Source organism: Manis pentadactyla, chromosome X, assembly GCF_030020395.1.
Source record: "Manis pentadactyla isolate mManPen7 chromosome X, mManPen7.hap1, whole genome shotgun sequence".
NCBI lineage: Eukaryota > Metazoa > Chordata > Mammalia > Pholidota > Manidae > Manis > Manis pentadactyla.
The window spans coordinates 133,480,777-133,503,642 of record NC_080038.1 but is presented as its reverse complement, the minus strand read 5'-3'; the positions used below and the strand labels follow the sequence as shown (position 1 = coordinate 133,503,642).

Here is a 22,866-nt window from a genome sequence, read left to right as displayed (position 1 = left end):
TCCATCTAAATCAGTCCCTTTAAATACCCTGTATAAATGGTTTGTGGGAGGCAAATTCCCTCAACTTTTGCTTATCTTAGAATTGTTTCATCCCTCCTTCAAATTTAAATGAATCTTTCTGGGTAGAGTATTCTTCGTTTGAGGCCCTTCTTTTTCATTGCATTGAATATATCATGCCACTTCCTTTTGGCATATAAGTTTTTTGCTGAGAAGTCTGTTGATAGCCTGATGGGTTTTCCTATGTAGGTGATCTTTTTCCTCTCTCTGGCTGCTTTTAACACTCTGTTATTGTTTTGATCTTTTCCATTTTAATTATTTTATGTCTTGGTGTTGTACTCCTGGGGTCCCTTGTGTTGGGAAATCTGTGGACTTCCATGGTCGGAGAGAGTATTTCCTTCCTCAAATTGGGGAAGTTTTCAGCAATTGTTTCTTCAAAGACATTTTCTATCCCTTTTTCTCTTTCTTCTTCTTCTGGTACCCCTATAATGCGAATATTTTTCTGTTTGGATTGGTCACCCAGTTCTCTTTAATGTTCTTTCATTCCTAGAGATCCTTTTTTCTGTCTGTTCCTCAGCTTCTCTGTATTCCTGTTCTCTCATTTCTATTCCATTTACAGTCTCCTCTACCTCATCAAATCTGCTTTTAAGTCCCTCCATTGTTTGTTTCATTTCAGGTATCTCCCTCCTGAATTTGTCTCTTAACTCTTGAGTATTTTTCTGTAGCTCCATTAACATACTTACGACTTTTATTTTGAATTCTCTTTCTGGAATATTTGTGATTTCAGCCTCACCGAGCCCTCTTTCTGGTGTTTGAGGGATTTTGTATTGAACAAGGTTCTTCTGCCTTTTCATAGTCCTGGAGTGATGGGAGTGGTTGCAAGCGAGCAGCGTAGGTGTCAGCTCTGAGGACAAAGTCCCTTTCTGCTTCCCAGTCATAGTTCATGTCTCCGCTGTCTGTCGGTTAACTGTGCAGAGGGAAAAAACTGTGGGTTGATCCCCAGGCTCCCGTGGGTGGGGCGGCCCTCAGGATGGCCTATGGGTATGGCAGGGTTCACAGACATGCTGTGTGGTAATCTGCCAGGAGGACAAAGCCCTTTCATGCTTCCCAGTTACCATGCTTGTCTCCACTGTCTTGGCTGGTTTGCCGTGAGCAGGGAGAAGTCTCTGCATTAAGCTGTGCATGTGCACTAGGTGGTGCTGCCTTCTGGCTGGTCTGCAGCAATGGTGTGGACAGTGGGTTTGTGCCCAGGTACTGGCAGTGAGGAGGCAGCAGCAGGCTGCTTATTGTGGTGGGGGACCTCGGGGCTGCAGTGCCAACCAGAGGAATGGAGCCTGTTGTTTCAAACTTTTAACAAATGGCCAATTTATGGTATGCAAGAAATGCCTCAGTATGTGCTTTGTAGTATCAGGTGTGACTAAGTGTGTGACTGACATTAGTACTTTCACTATCAATGGGAACTGACTTAAACTTTCAGAAAGTTCCTAATTCCTTTAGACACACAGATCTTTTCTCAGTGCCAAACTTAGTTTCATCCATGTACATGTGCATTAATATATACACAGATAAATACAGCACACAAGTACTCATTGAGTAGGCATATCTGTGACTGTGCTACATACCATAGAGGTTACAAAGGCAAATATGGATTGGCTACCAAGCTGAAGGAGCTCTCAACCTACAAGGAAGGAAGGGCACATTCAGAAATATTATGAAAGAACTTCTAGCTGGTGGGGAAAGCTTCCTAAAGAAGATGACATTTGTTTGGACCTTAAGAAAGAGCTTGGGTTTCTGTTACCTTTCTTTGTTTCTTTCCTCCATTTTTCTCTTAAATGAGTTACTTTAACTGGAGCCTCAGAACAGATAGCTTGCAATGAAATTGATTGGATGAAGTCCAAAGCTCAGAAGTATAAAGGAAGACATATTCGTTCTGCTTACATGGATAGGGCTTGAGCAGAGTGAAAATGTGAAACTTAACTGGTGATACAGTGGTTTCACATTGAAGGATCTCTAGAGTTGGGCTGATTCTGCAAGCTATGATAGCTAATGCGGTAGACTTAAAGTCCAAAGAGAGGATTAAGCTGGCAACTTGGTGGAAATTACAATGACTGTCACCAAGTGAGAGGAAGGGGAGGAGAATAGATTGAAGACAAGAAGCGCAAACCACGGCAAGGAGTGTTGCCTAGGACCATCCTCTCCCTGATGTCACTTGGCACGTTGTTTTGTGATCTGTGGAGTAACTCATGCTCTCTTTACTCTTTAAGGGATGGGTATGGAGGAAGAGTATGTAAGGAGCTCGTGGCGTTGGAAACTGTTCTTGATAGTTTGATATCATGATGTTTTTCCCAGTGTATTGTAAAGAGATAGTTCAGACCTTACCATAGTCGATCACATGCCAAAAATTCAATATTATGATATTAGATTATAACAGCTTTTGTTCATTAGACTCTATGGTGCTAAATTTTTCCCAACAATTTGTTTTGACTATTAATATTTGTCCCATTTTGTAGGTCGAGTCATTCCTAAGCAGCAAGTCTGAGTGTGCTTTCAGTCTATGCATTGTTAAGTATGCATCCTGAAGAGGGTCAGGTGTACTGGCAGGATCTTGCCTTTAGGATGCAGATAAGCCTGGGTGCCCCTGCTCTGGGGCAGGTTGCTACACCACCTTATGCTTTAGTTTGGCCATCTGTAAAAAAAGCCCCTAACACCTACTGCCCTGCAATATTACGAAGTCCTAATAGGGTAATCTATATAAAAAGCCTGGCACTAACGTAACAGGCTTTCAGTCAGGGGTTCCCTCTTATTGTTACTGCACTTCTTTTCTCTAAAGATTAAAAAAAGAAAAGCTATAGGATTATAAATCACTTTATATTCAGTACAAATTGATAGTAGCCAAAAATTTATGTTTTATAAGCCACTTTAAACATTTTTAAAGAATAACTAAATATCTGAAAAGCACAGGGTGTGGGAATTTCCTCTTAGACACCACACAAAAGAATATTCCAGCCTTTAGTAGTAGGGTCTTGACTCACGTTTATGCCTTTTCTTGTTACTATCATAAGGCCATACAACTGGACTATCTGAGGGTATGCATGAGGAGAAGGGAGTAAATCTCTTCCTTGATGGGAAAGGTGAGAGATAACTACTTCTGTGCCCATTAACTTGAATAACAGTAAGAGCTGCCTCAGTGCACTGGGAGTGGGGGGTGTGCACAGTGATTGGAGAAATAAATGTCTCTGATCCCTATGAAGGTGGGCAGCATAGTCATTTTCCCTGAGGTGCCTTTAAGCAGTTTCATGTCGGAGCTCCAAAAAAGTGCCTGTAAGAAGCTAATGTCAGTGCTATTTCCTCTGTCATGCTTTTTTTTTTCTGTAAAAAGTAAAAAGTAAACACAGCTGACCTTTGCCCACATCCCTTTGCTTTTTTGACAGGTTCTTAAAAGCGATTTATAGTTTTAAAATCTAGGGTTTGATTTTGGAGAAGATAGAAACTGTGCTTTTTCATGTTTACATAACCAGACAGATTAGAGAGCCTTAAGCAGCATAGCAAAGAATTTAGAAAAGTATTATCCCCAAACCAAAATGGAAAAGCTCAGCTGAGGTTCTTTTTGTTCTGTAAGATACATGCATTCAATGCTGTTCACGATACGTGACATGCTGTTGGTCCTTCATTTAAGTAGTAGCTTTAAAATGGATTATCTTGAGACTTTTGGTTATAGAAATACCTGTATATAGAGAAGAAGCGAAGAAGCCCTCTATCTATATGTACGTTTGCAAGCAAACACATGCAAACTGATCTTAAATCCATATGAACTTCCAGGTTAAAATTTGTCAAGGGTGCTTTGTTCCCTCCAGGTTCTCATAGCCAGCGATCCCAGGGAGAAAAACCCATATTATTGATATTGGCCCATGTTCAGATAAAGGAAGCTTCAGTTCAAAGGTTGCAAACTGGTAGTCCATAGATGTGTTTTGTTCAGACCATACGTTTTAACAAACTTTCCATTTGTTTCCACTCTCTCAAAATTGTGAGGTTTCACACACTAATCTGGATTTCTGGCTTCTTTGAGAAATTACAGATTTGGCAGCCCTGGACCCACCTTCCCACATGGCAACATTAAGTTGGAACTGACTAGTGAGTGACACTCTGCCCCCCTATGCCTTCCAGTTCACCACAGTCCCTGCCATTTCCTCTTACTCCTTGTCATCTAGGAAGAGTATAAATTGCTATTTCTAGCTCATTCAGGCTTTTAATTTAATTAAACCCTACCTATACCATGCATTTATATTATCACCCTGACACATGGTAGGCTTTCATGTTTCTTCCCTTTGCTTTAGGTTTACACTCTTGAACTTGAACCTGATCTTTGAACTGTCTTTGCTCTGCTTGTCTAAATTCCTCCTATTGCTCTCTCTTCTCTCCATTAAGAGTTTCTCTAGAGAAAGGAAAGCTGAAATGAAAAAACATATATTATTTTTATTTTTTAATTATAGCTTGTTTAAAAGTCTGGCTCGGTGGGGCCAGGAAGAGGTGGGGGCCAAAAAAAAAAAGAGTCAGGCTCTGCAGTCAGGTGAATCTGGGTTTTAATTCTACCACTCAACAAGCTGGAAGTTCTTGAAAAATTACTTAACCTCATTAAACCTCAGTATATTAGTTCTGTACTGCTGTTGTAACAAATTAGCACAAGAGTAGGGCTCAAACATCACGAATGTATTCTATTACAGTTCTGGACTTGAGAAGTCCAAAATGAGTCTCACTGGGCTAAAAGGAAGGTGTCAGCAGGTCTGTGTTCCTTCCGGAACCTCTACAGGAGACTCAGGTTCCCAGACTTTTCCATCTTATAGAAGCTGCCCACATTCCTTGGCTCATGGCCCTGCATCACTCTGCCCTCTGCTTCTGTTCTCACATCTTCTCTGACTCTCCTGCCTTCCTCTTTGTCTACGAAGGATCCTGTGATTATACTGTTCCTGCCCTGATAAGCCACGAACATCTCCCTCTCTCTCAAGATCATTAACTTAATCATATTTACAAAGTCCCTTTTGCCTGGTAAGGTGGTATACTTACAGGTTCCAGGGCTTAGGATGTGGGCATTTTTGAGGAATCCTTATTCTGTTGCTCGCACTCAGTTTCTCCTGTTGTGAAATGAGGATAAAAACAGAACATATTGCATGTAAAGTACTTAGCACAATGTCATAATAATGCTCATGATGCTCATAATAATGCTCAATAAAACACGACACTTCCATCCACGGGCTAACTAGCCAATCTCCTTTCCCTACCTTAAGGCTTTGAGAGGCCCTGAATATATATATACATGTGTGTGTGTGTTGTGTGTATACACTTTTTTTTTGCTAGAGAGAAATTATGAAAAGTAGTCATTCATGTTAGGTGGTGGCTTCATTATAATTAGGTAGTATGACAAGCAACTATTTGGGTTTAGGATAAGTGAATGGCCCTGGGGTTGAAAAATCAAATATATCGGATTCATGCATGAGATTTAATGGGTATGAGGGATAGAAACTATACATAGTCTGAACTGTATGATTTCATTTTCTAAACAAAATAACTGACCAGTCAAATGAATTGTTTGAATGCCAGTTGTTTAGTAGTTGTATAGCTATTGCTTACAAGTCCAAATGGCTGTAAAATTTGAGAGTAGTTGTTTACAGAAGCTATGTGTTCTAGGAAGATTTGCATGGTAGCTCAATAAAGATCCTAAAATTACCCTATAAATGCAAAACATTGTAAATCTAATTATGCAGGCAATGAATGAAGTTTCCATCCTTGATAGTGAATTTTGTTTAAAAATGCAAACTTTTGCGAGCTTTTTGTAACAAAGGGATCACTAAGCATTTTAAAGAAATTAGAGAAAGGAGAATGTGTGTAAAATAACCAGAAAGTTTTACATAAGAATGATCCGATTCGAATGTAGAATATCTTCAGAAGCATTTTATACAGCTGTCAATATTTTGGATAAACCACTTTATCAAATAGAGGCAATTACTGATTCACTAACAGCCAACATAAAATCCCTGACTTACGAGCAGCTGAACTGGCTTCCCTGTGGACTTTGTGGTCAGTGACTCTACTTTCTCCTTTCTCCTTTGTTCCTTGATGTGTGATCAGCTCACCCTGACCCTGCCTTCTGGGACACCCTTGCTCTCCTGGGAACGAACGGCAGGGGAGAGACCAGGGCCTTATTCCAGGCAGAGGTGCCACATGGCCTTCTCTGTTCCCATAGCATCCTTCCCCACCCGCTGTCCCCACAATTTTGGAGATTGGTGAGCATTCCAGGCTCTAAGTTGGTTAGCTCTAGGGTCTTGCATCTAGAGGTTTCCTATGAAGTATCATAGAATATGACATTAAGGAAAGTCAGACAGAAAAGATGAGACCAAACAAACCTAGGATCCATGGAAGAAGAAAAGCAATTTTGCTTTAAGGATTGGCAACAGTGTGGTGCTGTCAGTTTCATCCCCAAGTGAGGAGAAGGAAGGGCTTAACTCCTAAAGGGAATGAGGAAGAAACAGATTCAGTGATCTTAATCTACACATAGTAGGTCCAGAGTTTTCTCAAGCCCGTCAGCCCCCTTAAGCAGCCATATTCATATCCTGACAGCTTTCTTCCTAAACCTGCTTGTCCTTTGGTCGAAGAATCCAAGGTAAATTTAAAACACTGTCTTATTAATTTGTTTTAGAGTTTGCAAAGGTACTTTAATATTCATTATTTCTTTAAATTCTTGCAGCAACTGGGGGGAGTTTGTATCATGCTTAGCATAGCATAAAATATCCATTATGTACATAATAGAATAGATAATGTATACACTGTTCCTGCCCTGATAAGCCACGATCATTAGGAATCCCCGGCTCACCTTCTGCTTCTCTATACATGATGGCTTTTGCTCTTTGAAATGAGCTTTCTCTAGCAGCAGGGCACCCCCAAAGTTTCCTTCTCTCAGCACTAGTGTGAGAAATCCTAGGGCAGAACTTCAAGAGTCCTACTTGCATCAAAATTTCATCCCACTACTAATCATTGTGTGTTGGGAGGGCGTGGTCACGTAGAAAAATAACAGTTCTCATTTGGAGCCAATATTCAGCATAATAAGAGGCTGTCTTAGTCCATTCGGGCTGCTATAACAGAATACCAGAGACTGGGTGGCTTATAAACAACAGAAATTTATTTGTAACAGTTCCAGAGGCTGGAAGTATAAGATCAAGCTGCCGGCAGATTCGGTGTCTGGTGAGAGCCTGCCTCCTGGTTCATACCCCACTCTTTCCCTGTGTCCTCCTGCGGCAGGAGGGTGAGGCCGTCCTGGGTCTCCTGTGCAGGCAACCTTCACTCTCATGGGCCACTCACCTCACCTCTTAATATCATGACATTGGGGTTTAGTTTCAGCATATGAATTTGGGAGGAGGGACCTAAACATTAAGTGTATAGCAGAGGCGAAGAAGTTTCTCATGAAGGGAGAGGGCAGCACAGACATGGCTGCCTGGGGTCTTAGGAGTTGGATAACCATCCCAATTCATGTCTACTTACAACTGTTTAATTTATGGATTGAATTTTGTGCTCTTTTCTTTTACCCATTTGTGAGGCTCACCACTATCACCCTCTGTCCTCGTTCCCTTGCTCTGGTTCTCATTGCCACTTAACTGTTGTGTTTTGTCACCATCTCAGATTGAATATTCAAAACCCCAGTTTTAAATGTCGTTTCCCCAAGAGTCTAGGTCTTGCACCTCAGTGAAAGTTTCTCTTAATTTTTAATAGGCTTTATTTTTTAGAACAGGTTTAGGTTCACAGCAAGTTGAGCAGGAATTGTAGAGTTCCTGTATATCCCTGTCCTCACAATATCTTATTAATTTTTGTATCACGGTCTTGTTCAATTATCAATATTTCAACATGCCTGAAAGACGATTGTATTTTAAACATTTCTGACATATTTTGCTTTCATATGCTTTAATCCACTGTTTTGAGGCTGACGACTCTCATCCCTACATTCCCAGTCAAGACTTCTTTCCCTCCTTACTTGTACATACATTTCTCTGATAGGCATCATCTGGATGGCTCACTGATCCTTCCAGCCAGCATTTCCAGAATGGGAATCAGTATCTTGTCTCCCTCCTTAAAAATCTGCCTTTTTTGTGTTTCCTGTTCCTATGTCAATGAGGGTTGTGCACACCTCGTTACTCCAGCCAGAAATCTGGAGATTGATTGTCTTGGGTGAGTCCCTTCTTTCTCCCCAGACTCATTCAATTGCCATGTCTTGCAGATTGTACCTCCTAAGTTCTACCCTCATTGTTGCTATTGGTTCTTCAGTAAAGAACTCAGCATCCCTGGCTTGGTTTACTGTACCAGCCTCCTAGTTCATCTGTCTGCTCTCACTCTTGCCCAAATCCAGTCCTTTCCCAAAGCTAGAGTGATTCTTCCAAAATGCAAATCTGATTGTCTTGCTCTGTACTTAAAACCTCTTAGAGTCTCCCCTTGCCTCCAGGAAGAAAACCTCTTTTTTCCCCTGAGGTCTTTCCTGAGCTGGCTCCTGCACCATCACCCCTCTACACCCAACCAGCTGTGTTTTCCTCTAGCTTTCCTGGCTGGGACCTCCTGAAGAGGTGGGGTAGTATAGGGTTTACGAGTACTGACTCAGGTGCACAGTAAGGCTTCACCAGCTGGGGCACATTATACTTAACTCTCTGAACCTCTATTTGTAAAAGAAGATAGCCTAACCATTCATGGGATTATTATGAAGAGGAGCTGTGATAATATTCACAAAGTATTTGGCACAGAGTAAGCCTTTGCTATGTGGCAGTTTATTATTAGTATCAGGTCATGCTATTCCTATGGTCATTAATTTTGCATTGTGCTTGTCATAGTTTGCATTCTTTCAATTAGCAATTACTTCCTGACCACCTATGATGTGCCAGTATTCTAGAAGCTGGGTAAACATTGGTGCCCCAGAATGATATTCTGATCCAATTAATTTCTCTTTATGCTTCCAGACCTTTTTGACTTTCCTAGGTCTAGGATGCTCTGTGCTCCCACTTCCCGTGTATTCCTTTGTTTCACTTAACAGCTTATGGTGCTGTGGTGGAAATGGAAATTCCTATGGCCAGGAGGATTCTCACCTGACCCTAAACTACTTGATGATATAATTGCCCTCCTGCTAGGCTAATGCTTCCAGGCCTGTTAGCAGTGAGCTATTACTGACTGAGTCACTATATAAAGAGCTCTGCCCAGTACTCTGAACAGAGGCAGAGATGGAGGTAGACTACAGACCTGCAGACCTCTGGATACAGATGTGATTCTAGTGCTCGACCTACTGCCAGGAGAATAAAGCCGGGTATAAACCCTTTTACCCCAAGAACTTTCCATTGTCATTTCTTGGTCTCACCAAATCCATGGTGAACTTGCCTGGGGCTAAAATCCTCAGGCAAGACAGGTGCTGAAGAGTTAATGATTGCTGGTGAACTCTACCATTAGACTGTCATTTTCTTGCAAATCAAGTAGGGGCCATATTTTATTAATTTGTGTACACTGAATTGTGTAACAGTGCCTGATGATCATTCACTTAAATACATGGAGTGGACACATCAAAGATAATCAGTGGGTGTTGCTTGGATAAAAATAAGTGTGATTCCATGACATGATTTTCTTCCACTGTTCAGTGCAAGTACACAGTTTTTCAGCTTGCTTTGGCTCTTAGGGCTATCTTAGTAACCTGCCTCCTAATTCTGTTTTACAGGGAATAAATGCAATTTGAATACAAATCACTAACTTTCAAATGAAGCGTTAGAGTATATTTCTTTGTAACTTGGGATTTACTTTAGTGTGAGAAAATTCTTGGCCATGAGCAAGAATCTGACCTGATGACCTTACATTAGTTATATTTGTTTCCATGGCTTTAGATTTTATCAATATCCATTTTTAAAGTCTTGTCCTTTCAGTGGTTTTTATGACTTTAAAATCTGTTTCCTTTAATTACGTATTTTGTGATACGTGCTTAGTTGAGTTTATGTTATGACTATTTTTTTCTTTCTTTCCTGTGTTCTTTCTTTCCACAGGCTTCCTTCCCTGGGAACTTGCACTTGGTTTTGGTTCTGCGTCCTACCGGTTTTCTTCAGCGAACTTTCACAGACATTGGATTTCGACGTAGTCAGGAAGATTTCATGCTCAAATTACCGGTAAGAGTGTATTATTGAATGCTTTGTGCCTTTTATTCTCATGAAGACTTCGCACCATGCTGTTGATGTTTTACATGTGTTCACGAAGCACTTAAAAGAACATATATAGAATTTGTCTTCCGAAAATGTAAATCTGAAATCGTAAAAGTCTTTGGCTTCTAATGTTAAAATAAAGGAACAGATTAACTTTGTAACAAAACAATTCCTTTTGAAAAAGATATTTGTTGTGTGTGTGTGTGTGTGTGTGTATAAAATCAGGATGTTTTATTTTTAGAAAAAAGTGAGTGTGCATTTACATATTTCAGCTCCCATGAACTTACAACCTGAGCTAGTTTAGAGTACACGTTCTTTTTTTTTAAAGATATTTTTATACTTCTTTAGGGTTAGGAGTAGAGTGCTCATAAACTTCGATACTTTTGCAAAGATCATTCCGTCCTGATAAAGTATAACTTACTATATAAAACCTTTTTACTTAGTTGTACGCATAACATTGTTTCAAAAGGTTGACTATAAACAGTGCAAAATTTTAGATAAAGGAGAATGGGATGTCTGGGTTTCTACAGAGATAAATTTTGCTTTACAGAGAAATCTTTTTTAAGTGAAAGCTGTTATTACCCAAATAAGGAAGTGCATACGTGTGTGGAGATGTATAGGAGAGAGTTGTTAAGAACCATTTTGAAAAGATAACTTTCTAAGTGAATGCTGAAGTTCATTATATAGTTGAATGGAGGGGTGCCACAAAGGGCAGTTAACAATATCTGTCTTGTTTCTTTTAAAGGTTGTTATGCTGAGCTCAGTTAGTGATTTGCGGACATATGTTGATGACAAGCAGTTAACCCCCGAGTTAGGCGGCACCTTGCAGTACTGCCACAGTGAATGGATCATCTTCAGAAATGTATGTTTCTTTTGCCCTTACTGTAGAGCCTGTAGTTCATGTTAGCCTTTAAGTCTATTTTGGACTTTTTTTCCTCTTTGGTAAAAACTGATTTCTGGGGCTTGTATTTTTCAAAAAACATACATAATTCAACATCTTGATTTTCTTCAATAGGAAATATCTAGAAATGGTGAAGAGTCAATGAGGATGGCAATTGAAGGGGAGGTCTAGGGAATAAGGAGATCATTCCCTGCCGACCTCCTCCTGTGGTCATGTAGTAACTTGAAGAAACAAAGGGTTTGGGTTCAAGTCCTAGCACTGCTACATAACCCTGTGCAAATTGTATCACCTCTGTGAACCTGTTTCCCCATTTGTGAAATAGGAATAATAATACTTTACCTCACAGGGAAATTGGGAAGATTAAATGAGATAACAAATGTAAGATGTTAGACACAGTGCCTGGCATTTGGCAAACCCTTGAAAAATGCAGGTAATAGTATTAATCTCATCATCCTAGTGATGCTTCTGAGGCAGTTAGATTATATCAAGGATTCTTTCTGTTCTAGAAATTCACAAATAGGCAAGGGCCCTGAACCTCACAAGTGGAAGCTTGTGGTATCAGAATCTTTCCTCCAAAGCTCAGAGATCACAGAATGCTTCTGCAGGAGATGATCCTTAATTAAATAAGGATTCTATTTTCCTCATCCTTGTTCTTCATTCAGCAGTCTTAGTCATTCATATGAAAGTATATTGGCAAAATTAGCAGTGGCTAGCCTTTAATAACCTACAAAGCTACAAACAAGAGAGCAGATACCTTGAGCTACATGGTAAACAGAGGGTTTATGTGGTCTCTACATGTTGTTCTTCTTTCTATGAGTTACTCGTTTTGGAAACAAAATTGAGCTACATGGTAAGCAGAGGGTTTATGTGGTCTCTACATGTTGTTCTTCTTTCTATGAGTTACTGGTTTTGGAAACAAAATAACACAAATTTACTTGACATTTTAGGGCAACAGTTTGGCATTCCAGCTTCGATTCTGCAAGAATGCCTGAAATGAACTGTTGTGATTAATTTTTCCCCCATCACCTTAGTCAGTGACCTTGTTTGGAAAACTGTATATTGATATCATAAAAGATAATAAAGAACTATAAAGTGGCTTTGTTCTCATCTGTCTTTGGAAGTAAAGTTATTATAAAACAATTTCATGGTTGCATAGTTAGATTCATGATAACCCTATGTTTTTCAAGGGCATAAAACAAATTACTCAGTACATGGCACCTTTAAGAAAGAGTTTTCATCAGTGTCCAAGAAATAAGATTAAGACTTTAGAGAAAAGACATTCAAGAAGACGTTTCCCCTCACTTAGTTTCTTAAGAGGGTTATTGCCAAGGCCAGTGCCAACCTTCCTTAGCAGAGGGGAGGTCATAGTAGATGTGTTTGTTGTCATACTTGAGTACAAGTAAATACAATTACTGATCCAGGTATTGATATGCTGGCAGAATTAAAAGAATCACTTGTTCTCTGCAGGCTGTAGAGAATTTTGCCCTTACAGTGAAAGAAATGGCTCAGATGTTACAGTCCTTTGGAGCTGAAATGGCTGAGACAGAACTACCAGATGATATTCCTTCAACAGAAGAAATTCTCGCAGTTCGTGCTGAAAGGTATCACCTGTTAAAGGTATGTCTGATAGAGTGGACAGATAAGAGTTTTGCATTGTCTTGTCTTCTTTAGAGAGGTGTTCAGTGAATCCATTTCACACATATAGGTGGGTAGGGAGACAAATGATATATTTATGTATTATACAGCATACAAAAAATAATACAGGAGAAGAATGTCCTGGATACAGTGAATCTAAGTGTCCTCTTTGTAAATGGTGCATTCTCCTGAGAAGCTGTGTATTTGTAGATAGGATAGTCTGTAATAATGCTCTAGAATAAGGAGTCCACGGTCATTTTTGTTACCATGCATTCCTTATCTTTTGGAAGGGCTCTCTCTTTGGAAGCAGCAGTGAGAATCAAGAGGCAGATTGGCATTCTAGTTTAACATCCAGCACAGGTGCAACATGAATTGGAGAGCTTGATGGGGAGTCAGAAGACCTGGCTCCTTGTCCCACTTCTGCCATTCACTGGCATTATGACTGAAGCCACCATTGCTGAACTGATCACAAGCTTGGTTTTCCAAAGAGTACTAGTTCTTGATGTTTCCAACAATAGACCACAGACGGAAGGTGATTTTGATCTCCCACACAGTCATCTGGATTGTTGGGTCGTGAGGGATGCTGAGTCACAATTTAGACAATGAACAAAATACTTCTAGGTTCCCTTTCTCCGCAAATTTAAGAGTGATCTGAATAAGCACTAGGCATCCCTGTGTAACTCAGGTCTTTCATGTGCTAATACACATGCTGAGGGCACCGATAGGTACAAACTCTAGGAAGAGATGACATTTTTAAATTAAGAAGAAGAGAGAAACAAATTTTGAATCATAATCTAAAAGGAAAACTCTGTTCAAGGAAAGAAAGCTCTGTCCCTCACAAGGTGTATGATTGGGTAACTTGCTTACCCTCTGTGTGTTTCAGTTTCCTTGTGTGTACCATGAGGTGGCGATGCTGATGGTACATGCATACCTTGTAGGGCGGTCTTGAGGATGAAATGAAGTATGTGATGTATTTATAACAGTGTTTGGCCCATAGTTGGCACTTCCTAAATATTAGCTGTTATGTTTATGTTCTTATTCATGTTGGTGGTGGCGTCATGGAACCTATTCCTGGACAAATACTTGTGCACCCAAGTTGTGCTTAAAATTTCAGAGGGCCCTTGGATCTCTTGAAGGAAGTCATAGATCACTCGTAGATGCCTTAAAGAATCTACTGTCCAAGGTTAAGATGTTCTGAATAGAAGCATATGCTTCATGTTGGATTACTTAATCCAAATGTGAACTAACATAATACTTCAGGTTAGCAGTGATTGGTAACAGTTCAGGACTACTAGGAAGGCATCTAACTGTATTTGAATACACATTAAATATTATTTGTAACTGTATGCTTTCTAGTGTCATAGTATTTAGTATGCTACTCTTGCTTTATTGGAGCGCATTAAAAATATTAGTTTACTAGAATAAAATAAATTAGAACTTTCTGCCAGGATGGGAAGAAGGCTGTAGATGGAACATTGGGTACTTCTGCCTGTAAGGGTCTTAGAAAAAGTGATTACAATATCCATCTTAACAGGCAAAGACTATTCTAGAACTGCTGTTCCTATTCTGCATGCTGTGGGTGTATGCTGCCTTCTCTTGAAGTCATTCAAATTAGGTTACTAGTAGGCTGATATATCCTATTGTGCCTTTGTACAGAATAATATTACAACTGTAACTGAAGAAGGAAAAATTCTGCTCACAAATCTGGAAGCATCTGACACTGAAGAAGCTGTCAGTTCAGGAGTTGAACATTTTGAACAAATAAACAGTGACTGGCACACCATTAATAAGTGAGTACCCTCTGTTGGTTTAGGATTCCTTATTTTATACTTTTGAGAGGGAATTAGACTTTTTTTGCTGCAGTCTGTTAAGTGTGGAAGTATTCCTGGACCTCTGAGTTGTCTCACAGAGATTAGCTTGTAGAAGAGTTTCTAGAAAGACATTGATGGTCTCTAGCCGGCCCAAGTGTCAATAGGGCTATGACTGCTTATAATTCTTAATGTCCAGACCAAGTTTATGTGCATACCTACAAAGCAAGCTGTTGTTGTAAAGGAATTCTGTGATTTTTTTTTGTTAAGATTGCTGACTCAATTACATGATATGGAAACAGCTTTTGATAGATTCTGGGAAAAACACCAAGTAAAAATGGAGCAGTATCTGCAACTATGGAAATTTGAGCAGAATTTTCACGAGGTCAGTTAAAACATTTCTTTGTACATTTCTTTTCATTATATTAGAGGTTCTTACTCTTGGGAAACGATATTAAAGACCAAGATCTGGGTACCAGGTTTGCTGATTGCTACTGAAGAGTCTAGGACCATTCATGATTGAGCTAGGGAATATATATGCAAGTATATATACACATGCATACTTCCATAAACCTTCACATATATATGCCTGCACATCATATTTTATAAATCACAAGCAAACACTGTTATCTAGGATATTAAGTTTTAATAGATTATAATCAATTTTTGTGAGTAAAATAACTGAAAATATTTTCCATGTGTGCAATTTTTCCATATTGATGTCCTTATTTAATAGTGTTTCCTGCAAAACTTTATTATTAAGAGAAATTGCTTAGTAAATTGTATGCTTTTAAGACTTACTTTTTCCTATTTTTAGCTTGTGAGTGAAATTGAACTTCTGTTAAACCAACAAGCAGAGTTGGCAGATTTAACGGGAAATATAGTTGAAGTAAAACAAAAAATAAAAATGTTGGAAAACATAGATGACAATTCTCAGGTAAGATTACATTTCAGATGTTCACTGTATTTATAGAGTAGAATAGCTACATTTTGATGGTTTTCAGTAGTGTAAATACTTATTATCTTTAATCTCTCATAGCAGCAATCTATATAATTGGTTGAATAATATTGGTCTCTCTTCCGTTTTGTTCCATGTGGGGCCAGAGGTCACAATGCAGAAATGTGTACTTGTAATGGGAGACTTCTGAGATAATGGTGTGAACTATTTCAGGCACACCTATAGGAATAAGAACCTACATCATTTTGCAGGAGCTCAAAAAATGTCCATCAGGAATGCTACTTGATACTTGGAAATGAGGGTAATAAACAAGAGCATAATTCCTTAAACGCCCATCATTTGATACATGGAGTCAAACCAAACATGGATTCATTCATACAGAGATCTACTTAGTTTTACTAGCTGTGTGACATTGGGAAAATTGATAAAATTTTCTAAGCCTCAGTGTCTTCATTTATGAATTGGGGGTGAGATAACCTACTTCACAGAGTGATTGTGAGGATTCATTTAGATGTTGTAGGTAAAACACTCAGCACAGTACCTGGGATGTGTGATATATAGTAAGTGGTCAAAAGAGCCAGCTGTCATTATTCTGCTCTCAGAGCTTGAACTCTTGGCTTTAACAAACTGGCTTTACTCTCCTGTCTTGTAGGTGAGATCAAGACCATTGTTTTTAAGGTGTGTTCTCAGCAAACACATAGGTTGAATGGATATACCACAGGCTTCTAAAAACAAACATTGAGAGGTAGCAGTTGTGAAGACCACTTCTGGAGTTATGTGTGTAGATCTTTGTGACTGTGGGGCAATTTACAAATCTCTATTAGAACAGTAGGAAGAGAAGGCACACTGGCTTGGGAAACTAGGGGGCTTTGCCTTTTTTGTCTGTTTATTATTTTGTTTAGTTTTTAAGTTTTTTTTTTAGTTTTAATTGTAGCAAAAAACACTCAAGTTTTACCACTTCAGCCATTTTTAAATGTATAGTTCAATAGTTTTAACTGTAGTAATACTGTTGTTGAACAGATTGCCAGAACTTTTTCATCTTGCAAAACTGAAACTCCATACCTACAAAACAACTCTGTCTTTGAATTCTGGTTTTCCATCTAGCTAGATAGGCTAGTAACTTCATTTTTCTGGGTTTTATTGTTCTGTTTTGTTTTGTTTTGTTTCTTAATCTGGACAAATGTTCCTCGGACTCCTACCATGTTACAGTCACCATCCTGGCTTGGGGGGGAGGGGCAGGTGGTGTCATGAGTTGATAGATTGGAGGCAAGACCATAGATCCTTGCTGACTTGGAGGCCATGTGGTATTCACGGCAGCTAAGGGCTCGGAAGATGACAACTCTAAGGACCTTTCCAAAGCTGAGATGATGGGAAATCTAGCAGCTTTTATTTGGCTGGTGTGCCCCTCATTTGATAATATGTAAGTTCTGTTCTAAATCTGTACATACCAGGAGAAGTAAATCTCATCCACATTCTGGGTGGGCTGGTTAATTTTCTGTTTCTGGTCCCAGAAATGGTGAGCTTCTGATGACATCCCTGCCATAGCTAATTGCTCTAACTATAAGCTTTTTTACAGCCTATAGAAGTATGATATTAAATCATATTGTTGGCACTGTATCTCCCTTGCTCCACCAATTTGCTTCTTAATTACTTTCTATTTCCTTCCTCTGTTCCAACAGAGATCATGCAGTTACTGTTTTCCTTCTTTGTTAAAATCAGGATCTGTTAGCAAAGACCCGGTTTGTGATATCACACGGCCACAAACTTGCAGCAGATCACCATTATGCACTTGATTTGATCTGCCAGCAGTGCCACGAGCTACGTTACTTTTCTGATACATTGGTTAATGAGATCAAAGCCAGACGGATACACCTCAGCAGGACCTTCAAAATGCATCAATTCCTACAGCAGGTAGTGTCATGGGACATGATGTATTTCTGAAAAAGAAGATACATTTTTTTCCTGGGTCCTTCTCAGAGGGTATATCAGGGTCTGAGATAGCTTTGGAATTGAACTTACAAGAAGTTGAAGGATTGAGTTTGATTATATTTGATTACACGTACTTAACCAGCTGCCTCTGTAGAATTTGGGCCACTATTCTGAGTACTGAGATCGAGGTTGTGGTGGCTTCCTTTCTATTTTGGGTACATCTCTGAGTCCTCCCCTCTGCTGGCAGTTTGCACTCAGAACACTTTTAGAATAGAAGCCCTGGGGGCATTTTGCTAAAGCCTGAAACTCCTTCGACATTTCATAGTTATAGCCATAAGAAATTAAACAGTGACTGGAAAATATTCCTCCATCTGTGAGTCTGACCCCTTTCAGAATTAGGCAGTGAAGAGAAGACCTGGACTTGACAGCAGAATTTAAAATAGTGGCCTGTCTCGCGTGCATCCTACCTGAGCGTGAGCATTTTAAGCTGTATGCCGCCTTCTCTGGCAAGGAAGCCTTTTATCCTATATTGCACTTGGTATTTTGATAGTTTCATATTTCAGTTATTGATTTGGGGAAAATAGCATGCAGCCGAAGTGTTAGTTTCTAGAAAATGGTCGGATTCCTGATGCCGAATGAATTCCTTGTTATAAAGTTAAATGCAGTGCTTCCCAGTCTTGGCTGAGCATCAGAAATACCTGTGGAGTTCTGTTAAAATAGAAAGGCCTGGCTTCTGGCTCAGAGCTACTAAATCAGAATTTCTGGGGCACAGAACCCATAGGTCTCTATTTTGATTAAACAGCTTTGAAAGCGACTCATAGAAGCCAGGGCTGGTGAGCACTCTTAAGGGACAAAACACATTTCCTCTTTATTCATTCATGGTGTGTGTGTGTGTGTGTGTGTGTGTGTGTGTGTGTGTCCATCTATGTGTCTGTGTGTGTGACTGACTCCCTCGTTAGGCTCAGCAGTGCTGTGATGAAGGAGAATATGTTCTAGCTACTCAGGAAGTAGATACATTTCAGTCTAAAGAAGATGCTGAGAAAGCCCTCAAAGACGTTGACAATTTTATTGAAATGGCCCTGCCCTTCACAAATTATGATCCTGAAGCTCTGCAGTATGAATTTGGTATAATTTTATCTCCTGAACTCAAGGTAAGAGGCTTTTTAAAAATCAAATAGACAAATTTTAAAACCATATAATTGTAGTAGAATTGGTTAAAGTGTTACCAGTTCACAGCTAACTTTATGTCAAGTTGCAATTACACCATTCTCTTAAGGAGTAGGGGTGATATTAGTGCCACACTCAAGCATCAAAGAATCCACAGGCTTTCGCTTGCTGGGCCATGAAGAGTGATTCCCTTTTTGAGCTCTGACTCCATTATTTTTAAACTCTTTTCACATACAAGGAGCTCTCACATACATTTCCTTGTACTTCTTTGGAGAAGGCCCAGAGCCGTCCTAGGGGAATATTGGGCCCACGGCAAGAGCCCTCTACCCCCATGTCTTTCCTTTGTAAGGCAGTGACCACCAACAGATGCTCTGTGGACACAGAATTGACTTCCCTACACGGTGTGATTAACGGAGGGAGAAAGGCAGGTTCTGGCGGCTTGGGCACAGGGAACAGGCAGAAGGTGGTAGTAGCAGGGTGGAGAGCTGTGGGTTACCTCAGCACCACCCTGCTTAGAGGTGTCCTGAGCCACTCTCCATGTCGTAGCTGAGAGCATTTGTGACGCTGTGTGCTGCTAGGCTGTGTAGTTGACTCTAAGTTCGGAGCATCATCTAAGTTCATGCTTAGCTGCACATCTCAGGGGTGCCCCGGAGAATCAGGAAATATGGCTGTGGCAATAACCCAGTGATTCTCTGGAAGCAGCCAACCTGAACTCTAAACTGCCTCCAATCGTCTAGGAGGGCAGCTACCCATCTGTGGCTCTGAGAAGCCTATTACCCCATGGAGAACTATAGCACATCTTGCAGGCTAACACACAACAAACTACCAGGACATTGCATAACTTGGCGCTTTTCTCCTGCTTACCAAGCCTTCTTTTCTCACCATTATCCCTTTCGGCCAATGAAGGGTAAATCATTTTATGCAGTGACCTATTTCATGACTGCTTGATAAATTTCTTCTTCGAGTTGTTTTGCTTGAGATCTTCTGGTTTTAGAACCATGTGAAGGTAATACATTAATCTGTTTCCCATTACTTTCTTGAATTTCTTATAGTTATATTTTAAGCTCTAAATTAATTTCTTGATTGTCTGAGTCTGAGAAACATAATAGGATTTGTAATGACCCCATTTCAGATAATATTTCATAGAATTCTTATGCAACCTGCAGCTTCAGATGAGGAGTGTACAACTCAAGCTCGGAAATATGCAAAGTATGTTAGAGAACCAACAAGGTGGTTTCAGGAAACTGACAGATAAGCATGTGAAGCCAGTCCAGTTTGTGGCACCTGATTCTAGCAATTTGACCCAATCCAGAGCACCACGCTTCTCACCTCAACATGGTACAGTATCTTACATTAACTTTCTATCTCTTGCTGTTGGGTACTTTTTGCTCTTGATGTAAAACTAAATTCTTCAATGTGGGTAAAGTGAAGTTTCATTTAAGCATCTTTGGCCATGCTTAAATTATATTGCACAAGGCAGGAGTCATTGTTGGGCTTATGGTACAGCAGTAAAACATAATAGTAGTACAGTATAGTGCAGGACGGTGCACACCTGGACTGAAGAGTTCAGCTTTGCATTGAGGGTGAACATTTTACCAGGATCCAATTCACTCTTTTCCTTAGCAGGTGGGAACTGGTACACACCTGCAGGCATTGGGCATATTGCAGTGCCCACATAGACATATTTACTACTCACCTGTATCATTGAGTCCTTTGCTCTTACTAGCTTCTAGTAGGTGAATGGCTTAGCTAATAGAATGAATTGCCTTTTCTAAGTAGATAGAGGTAAGCAGAATAATTTTGTTAGGAATTGTTACCCATTCCGTTTTCTCATTTCAATCTTCATAGACTAGTTTTAACCATGTAATACATGTTTTCTTTTCTACATTCTGTGGGATAAAATAATTGCCCTCACTGTGGTGGTAGACTAAGCTGGAAATACAATGACCCTGCCGGCCAAGTCCCCCTTGAGCTACCTCTGGGACCTCTTAGGGGAGAGTGAGTTGGCCTTTGCGGCCCTAAGGTAGCTGAATGGGTAAACATGGGACTAAATTCAGTCCCTCTGATCTGAGAGCATCAGAGACTTCATTAATGTATAGGGAATGCTTTGAAATTCAGAGAAAGCTTGAGCAGGCATAATGAGCATAAAAATCCAGTTTAGCCTCAGCATGGATCAAATTAAAGAGCAGTGATGAAAGCAGGTGACTGGGCTAAGACGATAAGAAGTTACATAGTTCATAGTTACTAAATATAAAAGTGCACTCACAGATAAAACTGTGAACAAACAATGTCATAAATGAGTAGTAGTGGCAAAGGAGATACTGGGAAAAGAGTAAAAAGAACAAAAATAACACAGTAAGGGGATAAAAACCAACAGCTATTAAAAGAAATATAGAATAGGTTGATATTCCTAAACAGAATACAGACCTCAGATTTCTGGCTCCATTTACTGGCTATGTGATCTTGGGCAGTTCTCTCAACTGCTTTTAGCCTCAGTTTCCTTCTCTGTAAAATAGGGGCACTAATACCTACTCAATTCAAATGGTTGTTTTGAAGGTAAAGGGAAAAAAATGTAGACTATAAGACGTGCCCCATAAACTAGACCATCCCTTTCCCTTCTTGCTTTTTATAGTCCTCTCAAAGCTCATTTCCTCAGAAGCGGTTCTGGAAGGGCACACCTTGGACTGAGGAACAGGGTTCTGAAGAGACTACCCAAGACCCACTCAAGGCCTTAGTTACGAAGAAGTACATCTTACCCATCTTGCTTGTGTTGTTTCATTTTTGGCTCTGATATTCTGCTTTAACGGCATTACACTTTCTTTCCACAGCGGGCATTGGATGCACTTTCTTTCAAGCATGTACAGTTTTTACAAAAGGTACCCCTCTTTATTACTTTTCGTCAGGATGTTTGTGGAGTGTGTGCACATGTGAAAAACCAGTTTGGCATCTAAAACCAGCAGCATCTCATTATTGCATCTTGTAATCACTCCCTTGGTTTTTTTTCATTATAACCATCCGGTATTCTTTCAGTATTAAACTTACCTTGGGAAATTGCTATATAGAAAGTAGATTATGCTTCCAAACTCAAATTTGTTTTTCATCAGATCGCCGCTCATAAAATAGAAATGAGAAAAACAACTGACAATGTTAAAATAAAGCAAGCTTTCATTCATTTTCGAGGCTTTTGTGTCGCCCACTATAAAACTTTTTGGTGGGAGCAGCTTGGACTTGCTTCACTTTAAGACCGCCTAATGTATTTGCGAGGAAGAAGGCAGCTTCCTGAATAAATGACACGGATGGATAAATGATTTTATGGATTATCCATCCTGGTTTATAAATTAAATCAAAGCATTATTTATGCTACAAACATTGTTCATCTTGCCTCATTGTTCTGTGAGTAATGGGGCTCATCACAATCAGTTCCAGAGAATTCTTTGAGACTTTTTATTGTTAAGCCAAATATGTAAGATTTGATCAAATCACAGTGTAGATGTTAATTTTTCATAAAATAAGTCAAATTGTGTTTCTTTTGGTTGTTTTTGTTTTATTATTTTTATTAATTTGCATCAAGTAGAATCCTGTACCTAGCACAGTACCTGACACTTAGCCAGGTGGAATAAAAATTTGTTCAATTAACATTTATTACAGAGGAAAGTTATGGAAGAACATTATCTGTGAGGGCTCAAATGTGGTTTGAAATGTGAGCTGCTAAACCTATAACCTATAGCTCTAGTCTAGATCTTTTTCTTAAACTACAGACTTGTATTTACAGTTGGCCTCTCTGAATTTCCTATAGGCCACTCAGACTCAGCCTACCCCAAACTGATCACATATGTCCTGCATCCTTCTTCTCTTCCTGCGCTCCTCATCTCGGTGAATGGCGCTGTGATTTCACCACTCACCTGAGCCTGCAACCTTGGCTTCCCATTCTCACTCATGCCCTACCTCTAATCAATCAAAACCCCACTCTGCTCCATTCCCACTTCTGTCCCTCACCCCACTTCCCTAATTGAAGCTCAGTCATCTGCTGCCTCAACAGCCGCAGCAGTCTCCCTGTCTCCCTGCTTTCCCTTCTCAAATGCCCCAAGTTGGCTTGCCTTTCGGACTTGACATCCTGTTCTCCCTCTGCAACACTATTCCTTTTCCTCTTCCTTGTCCTTTTGCTACCTCCTACTCCATCAGATTTCCTGCCTATAGGCTGCTTCCTTCAGGTAAGGTTTTCCTTCTTGCCTCTTCTCTTCTTCTCCTCCCCCAGTTGGGTTAGGTGTT

The 22,866-nt window shown here is 39.9% G+C and overlaps 1 protein-coding gene across 4 annotated transcripts in view; it reads left to right on the top strand.

The window, feature by feature from the left end:
- MCF2 (MCF.2 cell line derived transforming sequence) overlaps window positions 1-22,866 on the top strand; it is a 71,586-nt gene that overhangs the window by 16,548 nt on the left and 32,172 nt on the right. For 3 of the 4 annotated variants that reach the window (XM_036888205.2, XM_057495584.1, XM_036888207.2), the window contains 10 exons: window positions 10,047-10,166; window positions 10,945-11,061; window positions 12,568-12,717; window positions 14,392-14,525; window positions 14,814-14,928; window positions 15,361-15,480; window positions 17,221-17,412; window positions 18,390-18,581; window positions 19,764-19,935; window positions 21,426-21,473. In XM_036888205.2, coding sequence (XP_036744100.2) covers window positions 10,047-10,166; window positions 10,945-11,061; window positions 12,568-12,717; window positions 14,392-14,525; window positions 14,814-14,928; window positions 15,361-15,480; window positions 17,221-17,412; window positions 18,390-18,581; window positions 19,764-19,935; window positions 21,426-21,473 — 1,360 coding nt within the window. Of the gene's footprint in view, window positions 1-10,046; window positions 10,167-10,944; window positions 11,062-12,567; window positions 12,718-14,391; window positions 14,526-14,813; window positions 14,929-15,360; window positions 15,481-17,220; window positions 17,413-18,389; window positions 18,582-19,763; window positions 19,936-21,425; window positions 21,474-22,866 lie in introns of those variants that run through there. The other variant, XM_057495585.1, reaches the window with a different exon arrangement.